Source organism: Ahaetulla prasina, chromosome 1 (genome assembly GCF_028640845.1).
Source record: "Ahaetulla prasina isolate Xishuangbanna chromosome 1, ASM2864084v1, whole genome shotgun sequence".
NCBI classification, from domain to species: Eukaryota; Metazoa; Chordata; class Lepidosauria; order Squamata; family Colubridae; genus Ahaetulla; species Ahaetulla prasina.
The window spans coordinates 319,839,097-319,861,649 of record NC_080539.1 but is presented as its reverse complement, the minus strand read 5'-3'; the positions used below and the strand labels follow the sequence as shown (position 1 = coordinate 319,861,649).

Genomic DNA, 22,553 nt, shown 5'->3' with positions numbered 1-22,553 from the left:
TCTAAAAATAATTGGGTTTATATTCTTTACTATATAATGAAACATTTTTGGAAGAGGAAGGAGATTTTCAAGGCAACCCATATATGACAAAATATGTTTCTATTTTTCTCTGTGAGATGTATGACAAATTCTGTGAGCAGCAGAAGAGTCAGAAATTATCTAGGAACAATTTCTTAGCGTCAGGGTAATGTAGTTAGAGTTCCCTTTCTCTTGTGGACCGTTTCTCCATCTTGGCCTAACTCTGTTTTCATTTATTTTGCTTTGCAGAATGCCTTTGTCTCCATTTACCTGATTCACTGTTTCAGCGTCTTAATTGATCTCTCTACCACAGTGTCTGACGTAGCTGGCTACACGCACAGGTATGTTATTCTCCAGGTTTGGGAAGCACTCAGATAGCATGGAAGCTTCTAGATCCCTCAAGCTCTAAAGGGCAAAAGAACCCATTACTGTTTGTTCCAGAAGTCTATGATTTTTGTCTGTTCAAGGACTACACCTGGGTTTGAGGGCCTCGTTTCAAAGGTGGACAGAACCAGATCTCCTTTTGAAATGAGAGTTTAATAGTTTGAAGAGATGAAATGGGTGTCTTAAATATCTGATCTTGCTACAAAGGCTATTTAAAAAGGGGGGGGGAGAGGAAGGGCAGAGTTTTCACTCTTCTCAACTTTGAGGCCATAAAAGTGGGTCTATCATAGAATCTCTTCTAAGATGCCTTTTTAAAAGGGAAAAAATAACAAGGCAACCTCTTTTTTTCTCCTCTTGAGAAAATGCTGACCATCTTAATTCAGCAGCCCCCATCCTTTTGGGCACCAGGGACCAGTTCGGTAAAGAGAGGATTTTCCACAGACCGAGCGGGCATAGTTTTGTGTAATGCCTGCATCCCGCAGATGGGGCTTCGCTTGTTTATGTGGCCCAATGCTGGTCTACAGACCGGGGGTTGGGGACCCCTGATCTAATTAGAAGTGGTAGATACAGCAGAGTAAAGAATCTTATTTTCAACTTCTAAAGTGGTTAATTTCAACTGGCACTTCTCTTAGGCTACAGAGCATTCATATCTGAAGAGCATTTCAGGTGCACCCTGGAACTCAACAAACATTAACCACTCCAATATATCTAATCCTATATGACCTCTTCCTCTTTTCAGCAAATATTTTCTTAGCTTTGGGGAAATCGTATAACGTAAGCGTTTTTCTTTCATCTAATTTCCTCCCTAATCACTGCCTTTTGTAGAATTGGAGAGTTGGAAGAAGTATTGCTGAACCTTTCCAAGAAGCAAAATCATAGTGAATCACAAGACGAATGGGACTTCGACAGGTATGTAGCTATAGGATATGGAGTGGCAATTTGGTATTTATGCTATGGTGCTCCTTGATTATTTGGCTAAATATTAATTATAGCTAAATATCTTGGCCAAACCTGTGGAAGAATATTCCAATTTATCCTTCTGTGATGGTTTAGCAGGGAAATAATTCTAGAAAATTCTAAGGATATATAGGAAGTCAGGGATGTAAGAAGCTGCAGTGTATCTAGTCAGACTGTAAGAACCTAGTATTAGGCTGAGGCCTTCTTTCACCTGTAATATGATTCTTTTTATGAATTTGAGAAGCCAGAGATACCTACTTCATGCCAGGTGCCTAAAAATGCTAGGTGGCTCCCAATCATGTTTCTGGGTCAAAAATAAAAATTTTGGGGGGTGTGGATAATTAGTGGTGATGGAAAGGGGGAAGTCTTTTAATTATTCCTCCTTTCTTTTAAGTAGAAATTCTTGTAACAATAGAAATTTGTGGAATTCCCCCTCTAAGAAACTTGGTTGTTATCCATACTGGCATTTCAGCACCAGGTAAAATCAATTCTATTTTTCACACTAGCAATTCACTTTATTTTAATTAATATGGTTTCTTTTTTGAATGATCTAATTTACTATATATGGTGTTTTAGTTTGACCTTTTATTCGGTATCTGTCTGATTGTAATTTTTGTGTGTGTGTTATCGTAAACCAGCCACAGAAACTGAGCTATTGAGCAATTTAAACATTTAAAATAATAAATCAATCAGGGCACACACATACACACCAATGCCAAGTGGAACCTGAGAGCTGTAGCACTTGGTGCTGACAAGGATTTGGACAAGAAGTATAGGGAGTGAAAAAGAGATGGGATAGCATACTTTGACCTTTATAAAGAGGCTTCCAGGCCCTGATCTTCTAAATTCCCAAAGGTTTCTCAGGCCACAAATATGGTTGGGGGAACATATGGGTACCTGAGAATTCCGACACCAAGAAGTTTTAAAAGCTCTGCACATTTTAGCAGCAGCAGCAGACGCCCAGAATGGCTGACAGTTGAGAAGTGTCCCTGTAACAAAATATTTGGAGCGGGGCTGTCCTTGTTTTTTTTGGGCTACACAAGATATTATCATTAAAGTGCTAAAATATATATAGGCTGCACTCTCTTTCTATGAACCATGCACATACTATCTGTCCTTAACTTATCTTTACTCTCTTTTTATGGGGGCTTGATGTCCTCAGCATTTCTAAAGAGAAGAGGATTTCAAACGACACCGCTTTTGTTCTGGAGCATGTTTCCCTTGCTGCTCCTTCCAAGAACCTGCTTATCAAGGACCTAAACATGAGAGTCACACAAGGGAATAATCTCCTGATTACTGGGAATACAGGCACAGGAAAGACATCTTTGTTGCGTATTCTCGGAGGCCTGTGGAAGTGCAAGCAGGGTGAGTGCCCCAACTTCCCAGAAATGATGCATTGGTACATTAAGGCCTTTCAGCAAATTGATCCTTCATAACCTGGCTAATGGGATAAAAGTTGAATTTAGATTATTCAGAAATGTAAATATATATGTGATGCCATCCAGAGGTGTAATGCTACAAATGTTCAGAGCGTAGTCATTGATAGTAGTTTTAGTCCCAACCTTCCTCAACTTAAGGGTGACAGGTTGGAGAAGGTTGTTTATAGGGATTGTAGACTTCACTGAATTAGGAAGACTTTCAGAAATTGTCCAGGTCATGAAGTCAATGGACTCCTTGGTGCTTTCTGATCTTGGTTGTTTGCTTACAGACATTTCTTTACCCAACTAGATAATATCGTCAGTGCTAGTGAGTGTGGGGTTTGTTTCCTGTTTATATACAGTAGCTTGTCCTTCCAATGTTGGTGGGGGTGTTGTTTTCTCCTTGACAGCTCTTTGATTAGAGCTTTGTTTTCTGCTTGTTATCTGCTTAGCTGAATGTAAGCTGCTGGAGAAGATGTAGTCTAGTCTTTTTATTTCATCCTTAGCTTTTTTATTACTTTTTTGATTGGTTTTTAAATGTGGTTTACATCTATGTGTCTATTGTGATAGCTGATTTGTCTGAATGTCAGAGCTTCCCTAGCATATTTGGATTTAGCTTGGTCTAGGATCCTCACAGTTTCCCAGCTGAAACTATTATTAAAAATGTCCATAATTTGTGAAATTAAGAAGTTTTCATTGTGTTTTCGGATGGCAGTTGATGTTTATGAAAGCACTCGCTTAGTCTTCTGCCTGTCTGTCCTACATAGTGGCTATTACAGCATTCACACTGTATGCTGTAGATGACTCTTGGTCTATTGGTCTTTCGTTTTACTTAAAATGTTTTAGATTATTGATATTGTTTTTTTGTGTGTGTATTGAAAGAGTGCCTTGATTTATTTCATTTATAAAATTTGCTTATTTTTCATTGTGAATGCAATAATCCTAAAAGGGTGGGGGGAGACTAAACAGGCTTGAAGGCAGAGGTCTCCCACATTTTAAAACAAAAAACAGAACAGAGCAACAAAAAGAACAACAGTACACATTTTGTTAAAATCCTGAGTGAGCCAATAGGTTTCCAGTTGACATTGAAAGTTTACAATGCTTTGTGTCAGCTGAAGTAGAAATATTGTACATCCAGAGATCCTATCGTACGGGTCTGGATGGGGAGAAACAGGCTCAAGCTCAATCCCTCCAAGACGGAGTGGCTGTGGATGCCGGCACCCCGGTACAATCAGTTGCAGTTGCGGCTGACTGTTGGGGGCAAGTCATTGGACCCAGTGGAAAGGGTGTGCAACTTGGGTGTTCTCCTGGATGGACGACTGTTGTTTGAAGATCATTTAACGGCCGTCTCCAGGAGAGCTTTTCACCAGGTTCACCTGGTTCGCCAGTTGCGCCCCTTCCTCGACCGGGATGCCTTATGCACGGTCACTCATGCTCTCGTTACCTCTCGCTTGGATTATTGCAATGCTCTCTATATGGGGCTCCCCTTGAAGTGCACTCAGAGGCTTCAGTTAGTCCAGAATGCAGCTGCGCGGGTTATAGAAGGAGCCACACGCGGCGCCCGTGTAACACCACTCCTGCGCAGACTGCACTGGCTGCCTGTGGCCTTTCGGGTGCACTTTAAGGTGTTGGTTACTACCTTTAAAGCGCTCCATGGCTTAGGGCCTGGGTACTTACGGGACCGCCTGCTGTTACCTCATGCCTCCCACCGACCCGTACGCTCACACAGAGAGGGACTTCTCAGGGTGCCGTCCGCCAGGCAATGCCAGCTGGCGGCCCCCAGGGGAAGAGCCTTCTCTGTGGGGGCTCCTACTCTCTGGAACGAACTTCCCCCGGGCTTGCGCCAATTGCCTGACCTTCGGACCTTTCGCCGTGAGCTGAAGACGTATTTATTTACTCGCGCGGGGTTGGCTTAAATTTTAAATTTTAAATTTTTGGATGTATTTTAATGGGCTTTTAGATTTTAATATGTTTTAAATTTCGGCCAATTTTATAATAAGTTTTTTAATTGTTTATTTTAATTGTATTTTGTTACTGTTTTTATTTCGGCTGTACACCACCCTGAGTCCTTCGGGAGAAGGGCGGTATAAAAATCTAATAAATAATAATAATAATATATCAAAAATTCCCTTCTTAAATTGCCACATGATGAACCACTGGCAAATGTGACAAAATAAAGATCCCTTTCCTGCAGCTAATAAAAAAGCAGCAAATTCATAAGATGATCCCGCGTACAACCAGACCGTGAATAGGGTAGATCTTTTGATTAAATGATTTTGAATTTTTACAATTGGAAGTGTTGGCTCATTGTTTTGCATTTTACTTTTTCTGCTGGACTTGTGCAGGAGAAGTCCACATGCTGACTTCCTTTGGCCCCCATGGAGTGGTGATCATACCTCAGCGTCCTTTCTTCACAGATGGAACACTGCGGGAACAGGTGAGTCATGTTAGTATCAGAGTAACCACTCTGCGGTTAGATTTCCTGTGTGCTCCAGAATTACTTTATACTCAATATATAGTTCTAGGAACCCTGCTTGGTTTACTTATTAAAAGTGCCTTAAGGGAGGGAAATTGCTGCTTATCTCTGGCTCCTTTATGTTTGTGACGTGTCTCATTTGGAATTTGTGTCTGCTTTATTTGATTTAGATTATATACCCTCTAAAGGAAATCTATCCAGATTCTGGTGAGTGGGAATTGAATCGGAGACTACCATGGTGTATATCTTTTCTGAATTGTATATGCCTTCATTTCATGAACTAGCAGTAACTATAGGTAGACTAATTCTTTGCAGCTTTGCTATTTCTTTTGCAAAACATAATTAACTAGAATGTTCATTGAAAGTATATAAATGTATAGAATTCACCTTCCAGGAAAAGTGGCTGAAACTGTGCTCTCCTTTTACAAGCCCCAAATCAATCCATGAAAGTATGATGGGGGATAATCTAAACTTTATAGTCTAAAATAAACTATGGAGTAGACAATTGAGTTTGGGCAGAAAAAGCAAAGTTGATAAAGTGCAACTTTGATAAAGAGGTAAAATGAAAGGCCTTCTTAAGAGATACAAATTCAGTTTGGGTGTGTGGCACACGTGTTGTGCATAAATCCAGGAAAGAAGTTTTTATCTAAAAAAGTTTGGATAAAAAGGATGGGGATAATAGAGCCCTTTTATCAAAATAATATATTGTGAGTCTTAATGAATGGCCTCTAAGGCAATTTTACTCACCCTCATTTCCTCATCCTCTCCTGCTCCTCCCTCATTTTATTGGGTATCTCTGATACGTTTCTGGTAATATATGTCTGTAACTGCATGGTTTTATTTGGCAACTAAATGTGGGACATGACCCCATTGAAAACCCTTCCACCCTGAGGTAATATGAGGCGATGTGAAAGTTTTTCTGGTAGCCAACCATCTGTCATAGCTCATTGATGTATGCAGGACATCATTGTCAATTATAAATCCAAAGGGTGGACATGCATGTTTATAAAAGCCATGAGAATAATCAAACAGTTCTATTTTATGATGATAGATAACAACTTCTAGGTTCTCAGCAAATTAAGTGGGATTTATCAGTGAAAGCGTTGTTTAAAATCAATCTCTAAAATCCTTGGTGAAAGGTCATCTAAATAAAAATGATGCTTGATTAATAAACAGCTGTCCTCTAGTTTCAGATAGTTTGGAAAGTCCTGTTAATGTAAGTCTAATAAAAGCTTGAGGTTATTTTATGGGACTGGAAGTTATTTTGCTTGGCTTCTGTCTCAGCAACGTCTAGCTCTCATATCTATTTTGAGTTGTTCCTTAATTGCTGGAATCTCTCCGATTTGGAGAAGTGCATGTTTTTCTGGGCTGGAACCAAACATAGAATGTCAGGATCTACATTTTAAAAAGTAATAGCTGGAGCGAGAATAAAAAAAATAGCATTTGCATTTACATTTAAATTTGATTGAAAATAAATATAATAAATTTGATTATTTTTATGTTGTGTATTTAATCATTTTCTTCATTAATAACTTTTGGAAGCTCTCCAGAGGTTGCTTCCAAGCATTTGAGAGCTTCAGACTTGTATACCTTGACTTTAATTCATACTGGAGTAATTGGATTTTTCTCAATCTTGCATTCACCGGATGTGTTGGATTGCAAATTCTATAATTCCCAAGTTTTATAATGTTACTTAATTACAGGAAAGCCAGTGCTGGACACTGATATGCCAGAAGGGAAGAGAAATAAAAATGGAATTTGTAATCCAATAATACAATGCCAGGTCATAATATCCAGCTCCAAATATTTTTGTGTTCTCAGAATATCCCAGTTGGTTGTGGGATATTCCCACTGATATGAGTCTTAGGGGATCCTTATCGATAGGGATAAGGAGAATTGGGAGAAGGAACAAAGGATAACAAATTTTTGTTTCCTGCCTTTACATGACACTTCAAAAGGGCATGAATAGAAATAAGAAGACAGAAGGACTACACTACAATAACCCAGGCTGAGGTTTATACCTGAGGACTGTGCTCATTTTACTTTTGCTTCCAGTTGCAAAAGATTTGAAAATGTGGTCAGAAGCAATGGATGTAGGGGCAGAAATATAGGTATCTTTCTTGGGAACAGAACCTTCCTATTAAAAAATGTCTGTCTACTTAGCTATAGACAGACTGGGTTTCCTGGGAGTTGCAATTCAGCCACATCTGGAAGATCACCAATTATAGATTAAATGTTAATTATTTTTAAAAAGTGGGGTGCTTTTTTCCCTTTCTACCCTAATTTCAATAAGTCATTAGCTTTATTATGGGAATTTCACATGTCTTTTCACAATAAGATAAATTCATGTCTTATTTTGGGGGTCCCAGCACTGTAAAGTTTGCAGAATGTTGATCTGAAAAAAGCACCTTTTTATTAGCATGCTTCTGCCACTGAATTTCTTGTACCGTAGGGTCTATAGATGATGACAGGATACTCAGGTTCCTGGAGCTGGCTGGACTGGTGAGTTATCTAGGACATAAAATATATAAATTGGTTCATAGCCCAGTTTTTGGAAGACAGTGGATGAAAAGGTTCACCAAGTTTAAGCCAATAATTAATCCTTAAAGAGAAGAACTATGAATTTCAGCATGTTGGCTTGATTTGGAGAACACCGAGCATCAGCAGTTAAATTTATGACTGGTATGAAAGCTGAACCTTGGCTCCCAATGATGTACTGAACAAACCTTACCAGTATAATAAATTCTAGTGACAACCTTCATGACTTACAGTGAAGGCATGATGCCAGAGAGCAAATAGGAGTTGGCCATGGGCTTATACCAACAAACCAAGGTGATTCTGTGACGACAGGCCAGAGAATGCATTTGGATGATAAGGTGGGGGGACCAAGGTGTGATTTTTAACATGTTGTTGTTTTCTATGCCTAACACAGTCAGACTTGTTAATGAGAACAGGAGGTTTGGACCAGCCTGTGGACTGGAACTGGTAAGGCCGCTTTGGTGTGAGTAGATCAAAAACTGAGAAAGACCAGAGTAATGGTGTTTATTGCGGATTGTTCTGCTTCTTGTTGCTGCTTAAAAGTTTTATTAAATTTTTTAATTGGGGTTTTTATGTATCTTAGGGTTTTAAATTGTTTTAAATTTTGGCCATTTAAGTTATATGCTTGGTTTTAAGTTTTCTTTTAATGTGTATATTGTGGGGTTTTTACTATTTTGGCTGTACACCGCCCTGAGTCCTTCAGGAGAAGGGCGGTATAAAAATCTAATAAAATAAATAAAATAAATAAATAAATTCTTATTTTTGATGCAGGTATGACATTCTTTCACCAGGTGAGATGCAACGGCTGTCATTTGCTCGCCTATTCTACTTACAACCCCAGTATGCAGGTAAGAAAATGAATGCAGAGTGGAGGGTAATAGGGTTCATTATCTTATTTAATGATATGGGAAGGCATTGAGCAAAAGTGGTTTGTGGCACTTAAGAAATTATGATTAATTGGTTTTTGTGGATCACAATCCACCGCTTAGTCCCTCTCCCTATAACAGTAGTTTTCTCACAGACCATGTGCCTGGTGAAGTGATCACAAAAGCTTAGACAATAATAGAGACATCAGTCTTTGAGATATCACAAGGCTCTTCATTGCTTTTACTATGAAAAGCTAATATGACCATCAGCTGGAAAGCTTAATAGTTATTTTCCTTAGTATTTCCTATAGACCTTTTGGTTTCAATATCTTCAGAAAGGCAGAGCTGAGGAAATAGGACCTTGATAAAATGTAAAATGCAGAAAGCCAAAGGTCAGAGGATGCTTCAAAAGATCTAGGAAAGGAAGATCGGAACAGGGATAACTCTACTACATTGAAGAGCAGAGCATGAAGGGAAAAGTAGATTAGAAAACAAAACTGGGCAGAGAACAAAGTTGCTTCATGACCAAAACCGCAGTAGTAAAGACATTTGAAATAATTATTTCAGCCTTAGCAAGTGACACGGTTGACTGTGATAATGAGAGTTTTATCCCAAAATGCTTGGAGAATGCCACATTAGGAAAGGCTGAACTAGCTTAGAGGCTGCAAAAATCCAAAATGGCCACAGATGGCAGCAAAGTTCATAGTGCTATTTAATAGGCATTGCAGATTTTTACAAGCCAGTTCTGGTAGCACTAAAGTAGCTACACTGTTGGATACAAGCCTAGACATTCTATTTTGGCTGATTTACATTTCAGTATCCATTATCTTTAATCTGGAATGCTGCTAGAAAAATACTTGGAGACGTTTCAACATTGGCCCATGATGACAACTGTGTAGTTTAAAATGCCACTTCATTATTGTTGAGGGTTATAGAATGAGGTTGTGCCTCTCCCAGTGTTGTACTTCAAATAGCATTAACTCTAATTATAAGCCATGCTGTCTAGGATTGATGAGAATTGGAACTGAATATTATTTACTTACCTAATTTCAAGGCTTCCCAATCCATGACCATTTAAAGCAGATAAAAAGAAAAACAATACATATAAAAAGAACATTAAAAGCAAAACCCAAACAAAAAACCAGCCATAATAAATGTGACTAAAGTGGGCTTTATAAACATCCTGTTCTGAGCTCTCCGGGAACAACTTGGTTTTTAGTAGCTTCCTGCACATCATAAGGATGGGAGCTACACAGACTCTTGGGGGGGGGGCTCATTTCAGAACGCAGGTACTGCAACAGAGTACTTGTGCTTCCTACTGTAAGATGGCACTGTTGCATACCTGGAGCATATCTACCTTGCTTTTTTGTACTAGATAGAAAATGGCTGCATAGAATACTTATGGGCCAGTGCCTGTGATCTATTTACCTCAATATGCATTTTTATCGTTGCAACAGTGGCGAATATCTGTAGCTTGGGTGTAGGATGAGGGTGAAGATTCATTCTCCAAGCTTATGGGTTGGTTTCTGGATGTTTCGTTACCAGGCTAGGTAACATCTTCAGCAGAGTTTAGGGGATGCAGATGTTATCTAGCCTGGTAATGAAGCGTTCGGAAACCAACCCACAAGCTCAGAGAATGAACCTTCACCCTCATTTTTATCAATCTTAAATTGAGAATTCTCCAATGTATGAATGTTTAGGCTGGATGTTTTACATTAAATTGTATGTATGTATGTTAGTGTATTTATAAGCCACCCCAACCATCTAGGATTCTGTGCAATGAACAATCCAACTAGTACATACGGTTAAAACCCTAACATAAAACAAGTAAAAAGCTAATTATGTAAGAGGCACTAGAACAAGCTAGGGGCTGAATGCTGATTCCAATGATAAAGTTTTAATTTCTTAAGCATAAAATGGGAGAAGGTATTCTCACTTCTAGGGACAAAGCATTCCACAGATAGAGGCCATCATTATTGTCTGTCTCATGCCTCGTGGTTTTTGCAAATGAGATGTGTCTCAACAGACTCTCTCTAGGTGTTTGTACAACCTTGGCTGGGCATTGTCTAATATAACTCAGCATAGCACTAGGTGGATTTTAAAAGGGATGGCTAGAATTCACTGTTGGGCCCAAAAGGCAACCAGTTGACAATGGAATGATTCAGGATAGATTGTGTAATAGTATTCTGTTGAGGTTGTTCCATCAGCAGCTTTGCTCCCATATTTTGAACCAGCTGTAGTTTTCTAGTTGTCTCCAAAGACAACTTAAAGCACATTACAATTACCCGAATGGTGATCTCGGCATGCTAAAATTAGAGAACTAGACATTTGCTATGTTTTACTCAGCAATGGAAAGAAAAGAAGAAGATTGTAAATTGTAGTAGTGCCATATTGAAGGGTTCCCGTTTAAACTTGCAGTGCTAGATGAAGCTACAAGTGCATTGACAGAAGATGTAGAGAATGAGATGTATAGAATCTGCATCCAACTGGGAATGACTCTGGTCAGTGTGGGCCATCACAAAAGTCTGGAAAAGGTAAGAATGATGGAGTTAAAAGGGAGATAAGGGGAAATTATTCTTTAAAGTCATAGTTCTCATTGTGTTTACTATTTAATTTCAGTTCCATAGCTGGATTTTGAAACTGTATGGAGAAGGAAAATGGGAACTAACAAGAATTGAGAAACCCTGAACTGTTCCCAAACCAATCACAGAAAATATTGGAGTTAAAGTCTCAAGTTAAAGTGCCTTGGAATCAGCATGCTTTAATGGAGAAAGTATGGTTGGAAAGTTCAAAATTGCAGGTGCCAAGAGGATTTCCAATTTTAAAAAAAAACATGGAGAGGAAAGTTTTTAATAATTTCTTATCTTTTAAATTTGCTTCCAATCCATTGTTTTGATTGCAATACAAACTTTCAACCAGAAGGGAAAGAAAGAATAATTTTGTTTCATCTATGAAACTCATTTTTAAGTGTGACTGGTATCAAAGTTCTGCATAACAGGAATTATGCTGGCCTATCTACATAAGGACCGTGAATGTAGCACAGCCTCTTTGATCGTAATTTATATCAAGGTTGGAGCTATAGCTTCCTTGCCTGAGTCAAAGGAAGAAAGAATCGGTGTAATTTCTATGATCTGCTCTTAGGCCTCTTATTTTTTGAGTTGCTAGCAAATGGATCAATAATATCGCCCCTAGAACTGTTCAGTCATACTATTTAAAGATTTTATTTGATGCAAAATAACAATGAGTTTTGTAAAATGTCAACGCCACTTGATAAAAAATCAAATAAGCAACTCTGGACAAGTTGTGAAGTACAAGATAGAACTTTACAGAGGGTTGGGATGGGAGGGAGTTTTTTCAGTCATTCTACTCCTTCCCCAATGGTCATTCCAGTCTGTGTTGGTGCAGAGGTTAGTGACCTTTGATGTGTGAGATGCCACAAAGGTTACACCACTCTTTCCTGTTCATTGCCTATATCAGTGCTGTCAAGCTCACAGACCGCGGGCCGGATGCATCATGTGCTGGCCACGCCTATGCCCGGTTTAGCGAAGGGAGGGAAAGTCCCGATACATCACGTGATGCCATCTTGATGATGCGAGTTTGACACCCCTGGTCTATATGAAGCTTCTAGGAAAAACCATCTGATATTTGGGGATTCAGTGTTAACAGTATGCTAATGATAGTCAATATCGCATTACTAGCCAGGCTTTGAGGGGGTGCTATCAGTGTCCTTTCCCAAGACCTGGATGGCAGAGCAAAGACTGAAAATGAAGCTTAGTAAGTTGGAGTACTCCAATCAGTCTTGGTCTGACCAATCAGACCAAACACAAACTACAACTCATCCTACATTTTCAAGAGGCTCAGGGCCCTGAAGCAAGAAGACATTGGTCTTTCAGTGGCAGCACCAATTCTGTGGGACAGCTTGCTGGTAAAGATCAGGCTAGCCCCCTCCTTGTTGATGTTTCAGAAGCTACTAAAGATGAAATTATTTTGGAGAGACTTCCCCTGATTTTGCTCTACCACCTTCTATTTTATTGTTTGTATTATTATATTTGATGGGGGGGGGTTTACTATTTTTTTTATACTGTAGATGTTTTACTTGGTTTTTATAGTCTATGTAAGCCAGCAAGCATCTTTGGCTTGTGGCAAAATGGAAATGTGAAAAATAAATACCTCTGTCTATCTTATCAAATTGTGGCAGTGTTTTTCAATGACATGTTTAGCTTACAAGGAGGGACAGAATTACATTCTTCAGAGCTGTTAAAAATGGAAAACAATCAAGGTTGCTGTTTGTATGGAAACTATGCCTCCATTCATTCCTGCAGACAGCTCTTACCAAAATGACCAAAGATGATTTTTCAAGACAGAAGAGTATACACATTTCTACTAGGAGGTAGATGAGGATGTGGGGATATGTGTATTCTTTTAATTTATTAGATTCTTTTGGTCATTTTTAAAAGAACATGCTCTATTTGTTTTTATTGGGATTTAAAAGGAAGGGAAATTTGATAAACAACAATTGAAAAAAAATCATTATATTGCTTTAAAATAAAATCCAGAATGAAGCTATTATAAGACTTCAGGTGGGCAGCAAACCCAAAGTATTCTTTTATTCCCCAAAGTCTGATATCATGTAAAGATCTTCTATAAATGTATTTAAATTTTCCCTTAAAGTTTGAACTTTTCCTCCCAGCACATTTTAGTTGCTCAAAAATAGCCATTTAATTTCTAATACATAAACCATGGTGCAAATGTGAATCATCCAGGAGTGGTTTCTACAAGTAGTGAGTGTGGTATAAAATATTAAACAGCATGTTCTTCAGCTGTTACTTAAGAGTTATAGTCTTCCCATTTATTAAAGTAAGTTTTTGTCAGTAATGAATAAGCTTCCCTTTTTGGTTTTGCAAGGGATTTTAAGAATAAAAAGATTGCTGTTGGCCCAGTACTCTTCTCATTGTTGCTTCTTGAGAGCCAAGATATTTTGGGCTACTGGCTCTGGTCTTTCTGCAGAAGTTTCTTATGTCCCTCAATTATCTCTTTCACCGTGTCATGATCATCCAGGGTTGTCAGATCTCCAAGTTCATCTGCTTTGTTTTCTACAATCTTCTTCAGAACCCGCCGCATAATTTTTCCTGAACGAGTCTTAGGCAGGTTTCGAGCTACCTGAACCAGAAAAGTGAAAGGAAAGATTAAAGCAGCATCAGGAAATTCACCCCATAAATATTAATTGAGAAGAAATGTACTGTTAATCTTACAAAATCTCACTTCAGTACCTACGGTACTTTCTTTCCCATGGACATATGTAGTTGAGCATGTCTTCTTCATTGCATGTGCAAATGTAGGAGGGTCTGCTCAATTCCATTTCTTACCATGTTACCAGCATACAACGGTAACAGAAAAAAAGGCGTTGTGAGGTTATGATACTCTTTCTTTGGTGCATCTTAGCACTTCAGAATTGATTGCCAAAAGAAGTAAAATCAGTATCTCAATTAAATTGATTACTTGCTCAGTAAACTTTCCAATAAAAGAAGGCCAAAAGTGGATTTGTGTAAGGGCCTCCTCTGACATAGTAATCTTCAGTGGGAAAGTTTATGGAAAGAGTGAACTAACCACTCACAAGAAGATGGGAAAAGTCAAGGGCTTGAGGTGGCATAAAAGTTAAGATCTGGAGAAAATTTTAGTTAAAGGTTATAAAAGCAGGAAAATTCTATAGACTGATAAAAAGATTTATTTCCACAAGGGGTTTCCTTGTGGTTCTGATTGGATTCACACATTCTAAACCATAGTTTGCCTAATTATAGATCATTGACTAAGCCATAATTGGCTGGAAACACACCACACACTGAGCCATAAACTCTGGCTAGGTTCATACAGTACATAAGCTGCAACCAAAGAATGGGTCAGCATGTATGAACCTGGTAATAGTGTTTTTTTAAAACTTGCAACCAAGTAATGCCAGAAAAAATTAGGAAAGTTATGTTTATTTAAATAAATTTGTTGAAAGATTATTTGATTCCTGTTGCAATAGCATTTATGTGTTTGTAAAGTATCTTCAGTAATGTAATCTTTTCATAGCTAATAAGTCTATTTAACCTATTTAATTTTAAATGGGGTTTTTAGTATGGAAAATTTTTAATCTCAGGCTAATTTAATAAGTTTTTAAATGGTATTTTAATCTGTATATTGTGTTGTTTTATTTTTGCCTGTACACCGCCCTGAGTCCTTCGGGAGAAGGGCGGTATAAAAATTAAATAAAATAAATAAATAAATAAATAAATAAACCTGTAGAAACCAAGCTAGAATGAACAGAACACGATAAGATTTCTATCCCTGCTCTAATACTTTTGAAGTGCTTTAGATACTCATTAAGTTAACTAAAGTTTTCTTTAAAAAGAACATTATATACTTAAGCTTGATATGTAAGGTAACTTTCAGACTTAATTTTTTGTTTTAATAGTGAAACCATTATGGTTTGGTTTGTTTGGCTAATCAATGGAATGCAAATCATACAACTACCAGTAAGCAAATCAAAAATATTCTGAGCAAATGATCAATGACAGCAGAATTAGATTACACTGGACATTTAAAAAAATATTTAAAATGTCTTTGCAAAAACAATTGCATTGGTTATCCAACTGCTTTGAATTTTCTTGCAACTTTGGACCAGTCATACACTCTCAGTCCAACCCAACTCAGAGTTGTTGTAAGGAAAATAGGAGGAGGAGGGTGCATTGGGTATGTTTGTCACCTTGAGTTATTTTTTAAAATATTAAAGGTAGGATCCAACTATTTTTTTTAAAAAAAGTGTTCTACGTTCTGTCAAATTACAAATATTCATTGTTAGGCAGAATGAAGGTGTGCATTAGGAAAAGAAAAGTTTGCCTGTTGTTACCTGAACATGGTCTGGTGCTGCATATTTTGCTATCTCTTTTGAAACAAGATTCTGGAGTTCAGAGGCCAAGTTCTCTTGGGATAATTTAAAGCCTTTTTTCAGCACAATTAATGCATAGGCGCCTGTTTTTAACAAAAGTAAAAGTAAAATAAACAATCATCCAAACTAGACTTTCACACTAAAATAGTCCCTTTTTAGCTTGCAAGAAGCTGAATTACCCTATGTATTGGCTGATATTGAGTAGGAAGTAAGAGCTATTATTAATTTTACTTTTGAGTTGCTGATTAACTTTTGAAACAATGCCCCTACTCATACAAATTTTAGAATAAGTCTATTGGAGCATTTATTGTTATTGTCCTGTGAGGTAAGAATCGGGGTATGCAACTTCATGCTTTAGCATTCTTCTTCCCTTTCTTACTATAAATTTTACTACAATTGAATTCCGTATCTCCTCTCAGCGAAGGCTTGAGAACTTGATCTTCACTTCAGTTATCATTAAATGACCACATGAAGGCTCTGAATGGAGCCTATCCCAAGCATGCAATAAATATGCATCATGCAAGCAAATTCTGTGGGATGTTCATTCCGTATGCTAGTGAAAGCAGAGTCTATTAGAGAAATAGCAGTTATTAGCAGCCAAGCTGACTCACCCACCTTCGCCTTTGATTTTATGAGGATATCCAATCACAGCTGACTCTGCCACTGCCTCATGTTTATTCTGGAACATAAACAGGTCTATAATTTACTGCAAGGATCCTGACAGGCTGGCGGAAACATGTGGGTCACTAAGCCTGGTGTGGTCAAAACAAAAGGAATAGACTAACTAGCAAGGCAAGGCTCTGAAGTACCAGCCTTTCTTCCTAATGCAGGTTAAGTGGTTATGTGATAGAATATCTTTCTTGCATGAAGAAATACTGTTAATGAGACTTTGAGCTGTAGAACAAAATAGAGTAAGTGTCCACTTTAAGGGCAATATGAGTCAGAAAGACTAATCTGGTCAGAGATGCTTTAAAGCAGGGGTGAAAGGCTCCCGGTTCGGACTGGATCGCCTGATCCGGTAGCAATGGCAGCGGGTGGTTAGGAGAACCGGTAGCAAAAATCCCTGGGGCCCCCCGCCCATGCCCAGCTGAGCCACGTGATCATCAGGTGTGTTTCTTTTACTTTTAAAACCATTTTTCTTCGGCTGAAAAAATGCTTTTAAAAGTTTTTTTTAAAAAACTGATGATCGCGCGGCTCAGCTGGGATCATCAGAACCTTTTAAAAGCATTTTTTCTACAACCTCTTCAGCTGAAGAGGTTGTAAAAAAATGCTTTTAAAAGTTTAAAAAAAAAAACCTGATGATCGCGTGGCTCAGCTGGGATCATCAGAACCTTTTAAAAGCATTTTTTCTACAACCTCTTCGACTGAAAAAAAATGCTTTTAAAAGGCTCCTCTGGAAATCCCAGCTGAATTGCCTGATCATCAGAGGTTTTTAAAATGCTTTAAAACATTTTTACAACCTCTTCGGCTGAAGAGGTTGTAAAAAAATGCTTTTAAAAGTTTTTTAAAGAAAACCTGATAATCTCGTGGCTCAGCTGGGATCATCAGACCCTTTTAAAAGCATTTTTTCTACAACCTCTTCGACTGAAAAAAAATGCTTTTAAAAGGCTCCTCTGGAAATCCCAGCTGAATTGCCTGATCATCAGAGGTTTTTAAAATGCTTTAAAAACATTTTTTTACAACCTCTTCGGCCGAAGAGGTTGTAGAAAAAATGCTTTTAAAAGTAAAAAAAAAAGTTGGCCATGCCCACTCAGTCACATTACCCACTACCAAGCCATGCCCACAGAACCAGTAGTAACAAATTTCACATTTCACCCCTGCTTTAAAGCAGTAAATATTTCCAGTGTTTAATGTATCACACAATGTTATGTTATTTGGCAAATTAATGTCAGGAGGATAGGAGAAAGCATTGATGTGTTTATTACTTGACTAACTTTTGTAGTGGTTTTTTTGAATAGGTCAGGAATTTTATACATGTGTATGTACGTCTCCACTTTTCATTGTGGCAGACAAGATTCACTGAGAAAATTTCACTGCATTTTAAAATTCTGTATCCCCTTAAATACATTATTTTCTGCATCATTCATTATTCTTATCATTTTTAAGGCCCTGTATATTTTGGATAACAATATTGATTATGAAAATAATAATACTGTGAGTAGAAAGCAGTTATGAACTACAGTTTAGTTCCCAAAAGGAAAACGAGGCAGACATTTGTTTATATTTTTCTGGCAATCAAATTTGTTTTTCATATTTTGTTGTTTCCCACCAATCTTAAGTCGGTGTGGAAGGAGCAGCGAAGCATGCAAAGATCTGGAAAGCCATAAGCAATTCAGCTACAGGGCCAGCTCAAATAGCAGCAGCTGCCCAGATCATTGCATCTTAGTAATATTCTTAGTATATTACAACGAGCATGTTGTAATAACTGCTAGTTTCCCCATGCCTCTTACCACAACATCTTCTATCTCAGCAGTGCCTAGCCTATGCCCACTGATGTTGATGACATCATCCAGGCGACCTGTCAGCTGGTAATATCCTTGGCTTGTCCGGTAGACCCCATCTCCAGTGAAGAAATATCCTAGGATGAAAAACAGGGCAAAAATATAAGGCAGTTATTTTCTTTTAGAAAGTCCAGAAGGTTCCCACACAGGATGAACATAGGAAAAGATTTCTTCTTCATAGCACATTTTATGTTAAAATGAGCAATACAGTTAGTTTATAAAATGTATTGGTTGTCCATTTTAAGCACAAGGTAACTCTGGCATCTTGCAATTATAAAAACCTATCTCTATATATTAAAACATAAATAAGTTAAAATCAACTATTAAAATCCAATTACAAGTTCGGCAGTGATGGGTTTCAAAAAAAATTTATTACTGGTTCTGTGGGTGTGGCTTGGTGGGCGTGGCATGGCTTGGTGGGTGTGGCAGGGGAAGGATACTGCAAAATCTCCATTCCTACCCCACTCCAGGGGAAGGATACTGCAAAATCCCCATTTCCTCCCCATCAGCTGGGACTTGGGAGGCAGAGAATAGATGGGGGAGGGGCCAGTCAGAATTTTTCCTACCGGTTCTCCGAACTACTCAAAATTTCCGCTACCGGTTCTCCAGAACTGGTCAGAATCTGTTGAAACCCACCTCTGAAGTAGGGAGGAGTGGGGCAGGGTGGGTGGAGGTGAAAGCTTTTGTTAATCAACCACCTCCACAGTGCTGTTTCCCCACTGGAGCCCCAAGCCAGGTCTTAAGGCCCTTACAAAAGATAGGAGGCTTGGGGCCAACCTCATATTGTTCCAGACGGCAGGTGGAACAGCAAAGAAGGCCCTTCTCCTGGACCCCATTGGCTGGAATAATCTGGCTGACATGGCCCACAGCATGCCTCCTCTGCCAGCACTGGTGGGATGGGCCAATCCCAGTAGGGTGAGAAGTCCCTCAGGTAGCCTGAACTCATGACGTGAAAGCCTTTAAAGATGATCACCAACACCTTGAATTGCACCCAAAAGCAAACTGGTAGCCAATGCAGCTTGTGGAGCCATGATGTTACATGGTCCATTCTTGGGGCCCCAAGAACTGCCCATGCTGCCACACTTTGGACCACTCTGAACCAGCTAAATACAAAAGTGTAGGCACCCTGAGTCAACTTACATGTTTCAATGAATCTCTAAGTGAACAGAAGCTGACACAATCTCTGCATTCACTGAAATACACAATCTGATCAGGGTGCGTAAACATTTGCACAGAAAATGTTGGATGTGTTCTGTCAAAAGCCTTGGACTTCTCCCAGCTATTTTTCACAGATGGCTAAGCTGGTAAACCTTTTCCTCTACTGAACCACTTCAAGGTACAAACACAATACTGTGTTTCTGTCCTTCAATTTAAAAAATACATATTGAAAGGTAGAGTTGTATTTTCTCTCCCTAACATCTAGTCCTTTTGTTATCTTTGAGTTCTGGTCTTGAAAAAAAATGCTTCAGCCCATTTTGTCTAGGCAATGGTTTCTGCACATCTCAATCAAGGTCATTTTCCTTACTGTCTATATCAGAGGAGATTATTTGAATTAGAAGGGAAGCATTCACCTTTACAATGCAAACAATAAGTACAGAGGCCCAGTTTGTATTTGTTAAAGTCCTTGTGACCTTCTAGGATCTGAATCCAAAACATACTCTTTGCTCCTACTATTTATATTTATAGGAAATATGCATATAATTGTCATAAATGATATGACAATTATATTCTCCATACTCCATGAGTACGGTGCTCCCTGAACTTGGTTATTTGCTTGCAGATGTTTCATTACCCAGCTAGGTAACATCAGTGCACTACTTGGATAATGAAACATCTGCAAACAAACAACAATGTTCAGAGGGCACTAAGGATTCCACAGTTCAACCCTGACCCACATTTTTATTTTCTGGTGAGTTATATGGGTGGCATTGTGAGTTTGGCTCTGACAATAACTTGAAAAAATATTTTTCTGGTTCTACATGCCATTGTGCACAAGGATTCAGAAGGAGGAATTACAATTTCTATTGAGAATTATATATTACTCTTATTTTCCCTTTCCATCTCCACTGAGCTATACCTGGGTAAGGCATCAGGTAGGTCTCCAGAAAACGTCGGTGATCATTGTAAATAGATCTTGCCATGCCTGGCCAAGCCTGAGAAATACAGAGGGCTCCAGAGGCATCATTCTGTGTTAAGACATTTCCCTAGAGATAGAAAAAAATAGTATAAACTTAATTAACTTCGGAAGTGGCTTGCATAGTTATTCAGATTATTACTGAGGTTAAAAAGAATGCAGCTAAAGGCACGTACATCATTGTCAGTTAACTCATTTTACAAAATCATGCATTTCCTAACTTTGTTTAAAATTTCTTCTGCTAGATGTTCTGTATAAACTAGCAATAAAAGTCCTTTGCATTTTTTATTTTCCATTGCCTTTGTGTTGTTCAGAACTCTTATCTGAATGCTGAAAAGCCTGGCTTTTCTTTATAAAAAAATCTAACCTTTGTAATCTTAGTTAACATTATAATTTTCATCTTAGTTAGTCCAGAATGCAGCTGCGCGGGTGATTGAGGGAGCCACATGTTGCTCCCGGGTAACACCGCTCCTGCGCAGTTTGCACTGGCTACCTGTGGTCTTTCGGGTGCGCTTCAAGGTGTTGGTTACCACCTTTAAAGCGCTCCATGGCTTAGGGCCCGGGTACTTACGGGACCGCCTGCTGTTACCCTATGCCTCCCACCGACCCGTACGCTCACACAGATAGGGGCTTCTCAGGGTACCGTCCGCCAAGCAATGCCGGCTGGCAGCCCCCAGGGGAAGGGCCTTCTCTGTAGGAGCACCTACCCTCTGGAATGAACTTCCCCCTGGTTTGCGTCAATTACCTGACCTTCGGACCTTTCGCCGTGAATTGAAAACGTACTTGTTCATCCAAGCGGGACTGGCTTAATTCTTAATTTTTAAATTTTGAATGTTTTGAATTTTAATAATTTTAAATTGGGTATTCTGTTTTATTGGGTCAAATTTGATGGTTTTTAAATTTTTCGGCCATTATAGAATATGTTATTTTAATTTGTTGTTTTAAAATTGTATATTGTATTGTTTTAATCTGGCTGTACACCGCCCTGAGTCCTTCGGGAGAAGGGCGGTATAAAAATCTAAATAATAAATAAATAAATAAATAAATAAATAAATCTTTATATTTGTGCCTTTTAGTCAATATCCTACAGAAATACATTCGATTTATGTAGCCTGTATATTTACCCAGTTCGGTTTCCCTACATTTTTAAAACTATCGTTGTTTGTCATTTGTCTAATTGGATTGGATCGAGATTGAGTTTGAGTTTCCAAGTGGTTTATAGGTAAAGCATTATGACTTAGTGATATGTGTAAACCAGGTTCCTAGGACGTCTTCAACAAGTCGTGATTTAAAAAGTATAGTTTATTGTATAGGAATATGCCACCCAGAGTTGTTTCAACAGTGAGATGAGTGGCACTCATAATTATTATAATAATTATAATAAGGAGGCCTTTGGGCCCTTTACATCCTTGCAACCCTTTGGGAATGTTGCTCAATCATTATTATTATATTATTATAATCATTATATTATATATACTTAAAATATATGAATCCAGAAAAAAAATTCCAGAATGAAAAATAAAACAAAGACTTCAACTCTCACATTATGCTGACCTCACCAGAAAATCTTTATGCAAAGCCTTGTTTGAGCATATGATATTGGATAACTAATACACAATATAATACTCAAAAAGCACCACCCTTCTACATAATGCTTTACAAAGCACAGATATACTAGACCCCAATCCAGGACACAATTAGAAAGAAGATGGAATGAAAACGGAAAATATATAGGATGATTTCAATTATACATTGATTTAATGATAATATGCAGTAGTACCAGGATCCAAACCCTTTTATTAAACAAGACTTTTGGGAAGAGATTTGAAGGCATAAGGGATCATGCTATTTCAGTTCAGGAAAGTAAAGGGAAAGCACATAGCATAGAATTGTTGCTTTGATACTTATTTATTTTTTAAGAACTTGTGTGAATTGAAAAGTGGATTATCAATTCTCCCAACTGCTAAATTAAAAATATACTTTATCATCTAGAAGAGAAGGTCTGATGCCGAAGAACGGCCTCATGGCCATAGCTGGAACAATCTCATCTTCAGGGTTTGAAGGTCGAGGAGCAATACAGATGCCTCCTGTTTCTGAAATGAAAGAAAAATAATGAGGGAAAGCTAATAAGAAAATCTTGCTCATCTTTATGATCACCATATTTGTTCATAATACAAGTTATGCTTCTGATCTTATACTTTGAAGAAAAGTAAAAGATACCTGATCATGTCACTAGAACATTTTTGCAAATATTCCTATCTATAGGACTCTATTCAGGGATGGGTTCTACTTACCTTTACTACCACTTCGTAGCGGGATCGCTCACGCACACA

The 22,553-nt window shown here is 38.3% G+C and overlaps 2 protein-coding genes across 13 annotated transcripts in view; one reads left to right on the top strand and one right to left on the bottom strand.

Moving 5' to 3' along the window:
• The window catches only part of ABCD4 (ATP binding cassette subfamily D member 4), a 46,942-nt gene extending 34,140 nt beyond the window's left edge, over positions 1-12,802 (top strand). For 3 of the 8 annotated variants that reach the window (XM_058162340.1, XM_058162343.1, XM_058162344.1), the window contains 10 exons: positions 268-359; positions 1,228-1,311; positions 2,522-2,724; positions 5,123-5,214; positions 5,424-5,460; positions 7,706-7,755; positions 8,186-8,238; positions 8,563-8,639; positions 11,076-11,191; positions 11,277-12,800. In XM_058162340.1, the coding sequence (XP_058018323.1) occupies positions 268-359; positions 1,228-1,311; positions 2,522-2,724; positions 5,123-5,214; positions 5,424-5,460; positions 7,706-7,755; positions 8,186-8,238; positions 8,563-8,639; positions 11,076-11,191; positions 11,277-11,345 (873 nt within the window). In that variant the 3' untranslated portion in view covers positions 11,346-12,800. Of the gene's footprint in view, positions 1-267; positions 360-1,227; positions 1,312-2,521; positions 2,725-5,122; positions 5,215-5,423; positions 5,461-7,705; positions 7,756-8,185; positions 8,320-8,549; positions 8,640-11,075; positions 11,192-11,276 lie in introns of those variants that run through there. The other 5 variants (XM_058162342.1, XM_058162341.1, XR_009152619.1 and 2 more) reach the window with 5 other exon arrangements.
• Positions 12,803-12,818: 16 nt separating this feature from the next.
• The window catches only part of LOC131187751 (acetyl-coenzyme A synthetase 2-like, mitochondrial), a 31,969-nt gene continuing 22,234 nt past the window's right edge, over positions 12,819-22,553 (bottom strand). For 2 of the 5 annotated variants that reach the window (XM_058162336.1, XM_058162339.1), the window contains 6 exons: positions 22,201-22,313; positions 20,164-20,290; positions 18,036-18,163; positions 16,201-16,264; positions 15,547-15,668; positions 12,819-13,817 (listed from right to left, as the gene is read on the bottom strand). In XM_058162336.1, the coding sequence (XP_058018319.1) occupies positions 13,641-13,817; positions 15,547-15,668; positions 16,201-16,264; positions 18,036-18,163; positions 20,164-20,290; positions 22,201-22,313 (731 nt within the window). In that variant the 3' untranslated portion in view covers positions 12,819-13,640. Of the gene's footprint in view, positions 13,818-15,546; positions 15,669-16,196; positions 16,338-18,035; positions 18,164-20,163; positions 20,291-22,200; positions 22,314-22,553 lie in introns of those variants that run through there. The other 3 variants (XR_009152615.1, XR_009152616.1, XM_058162338.1) reach the window with 3 other exon arrangements.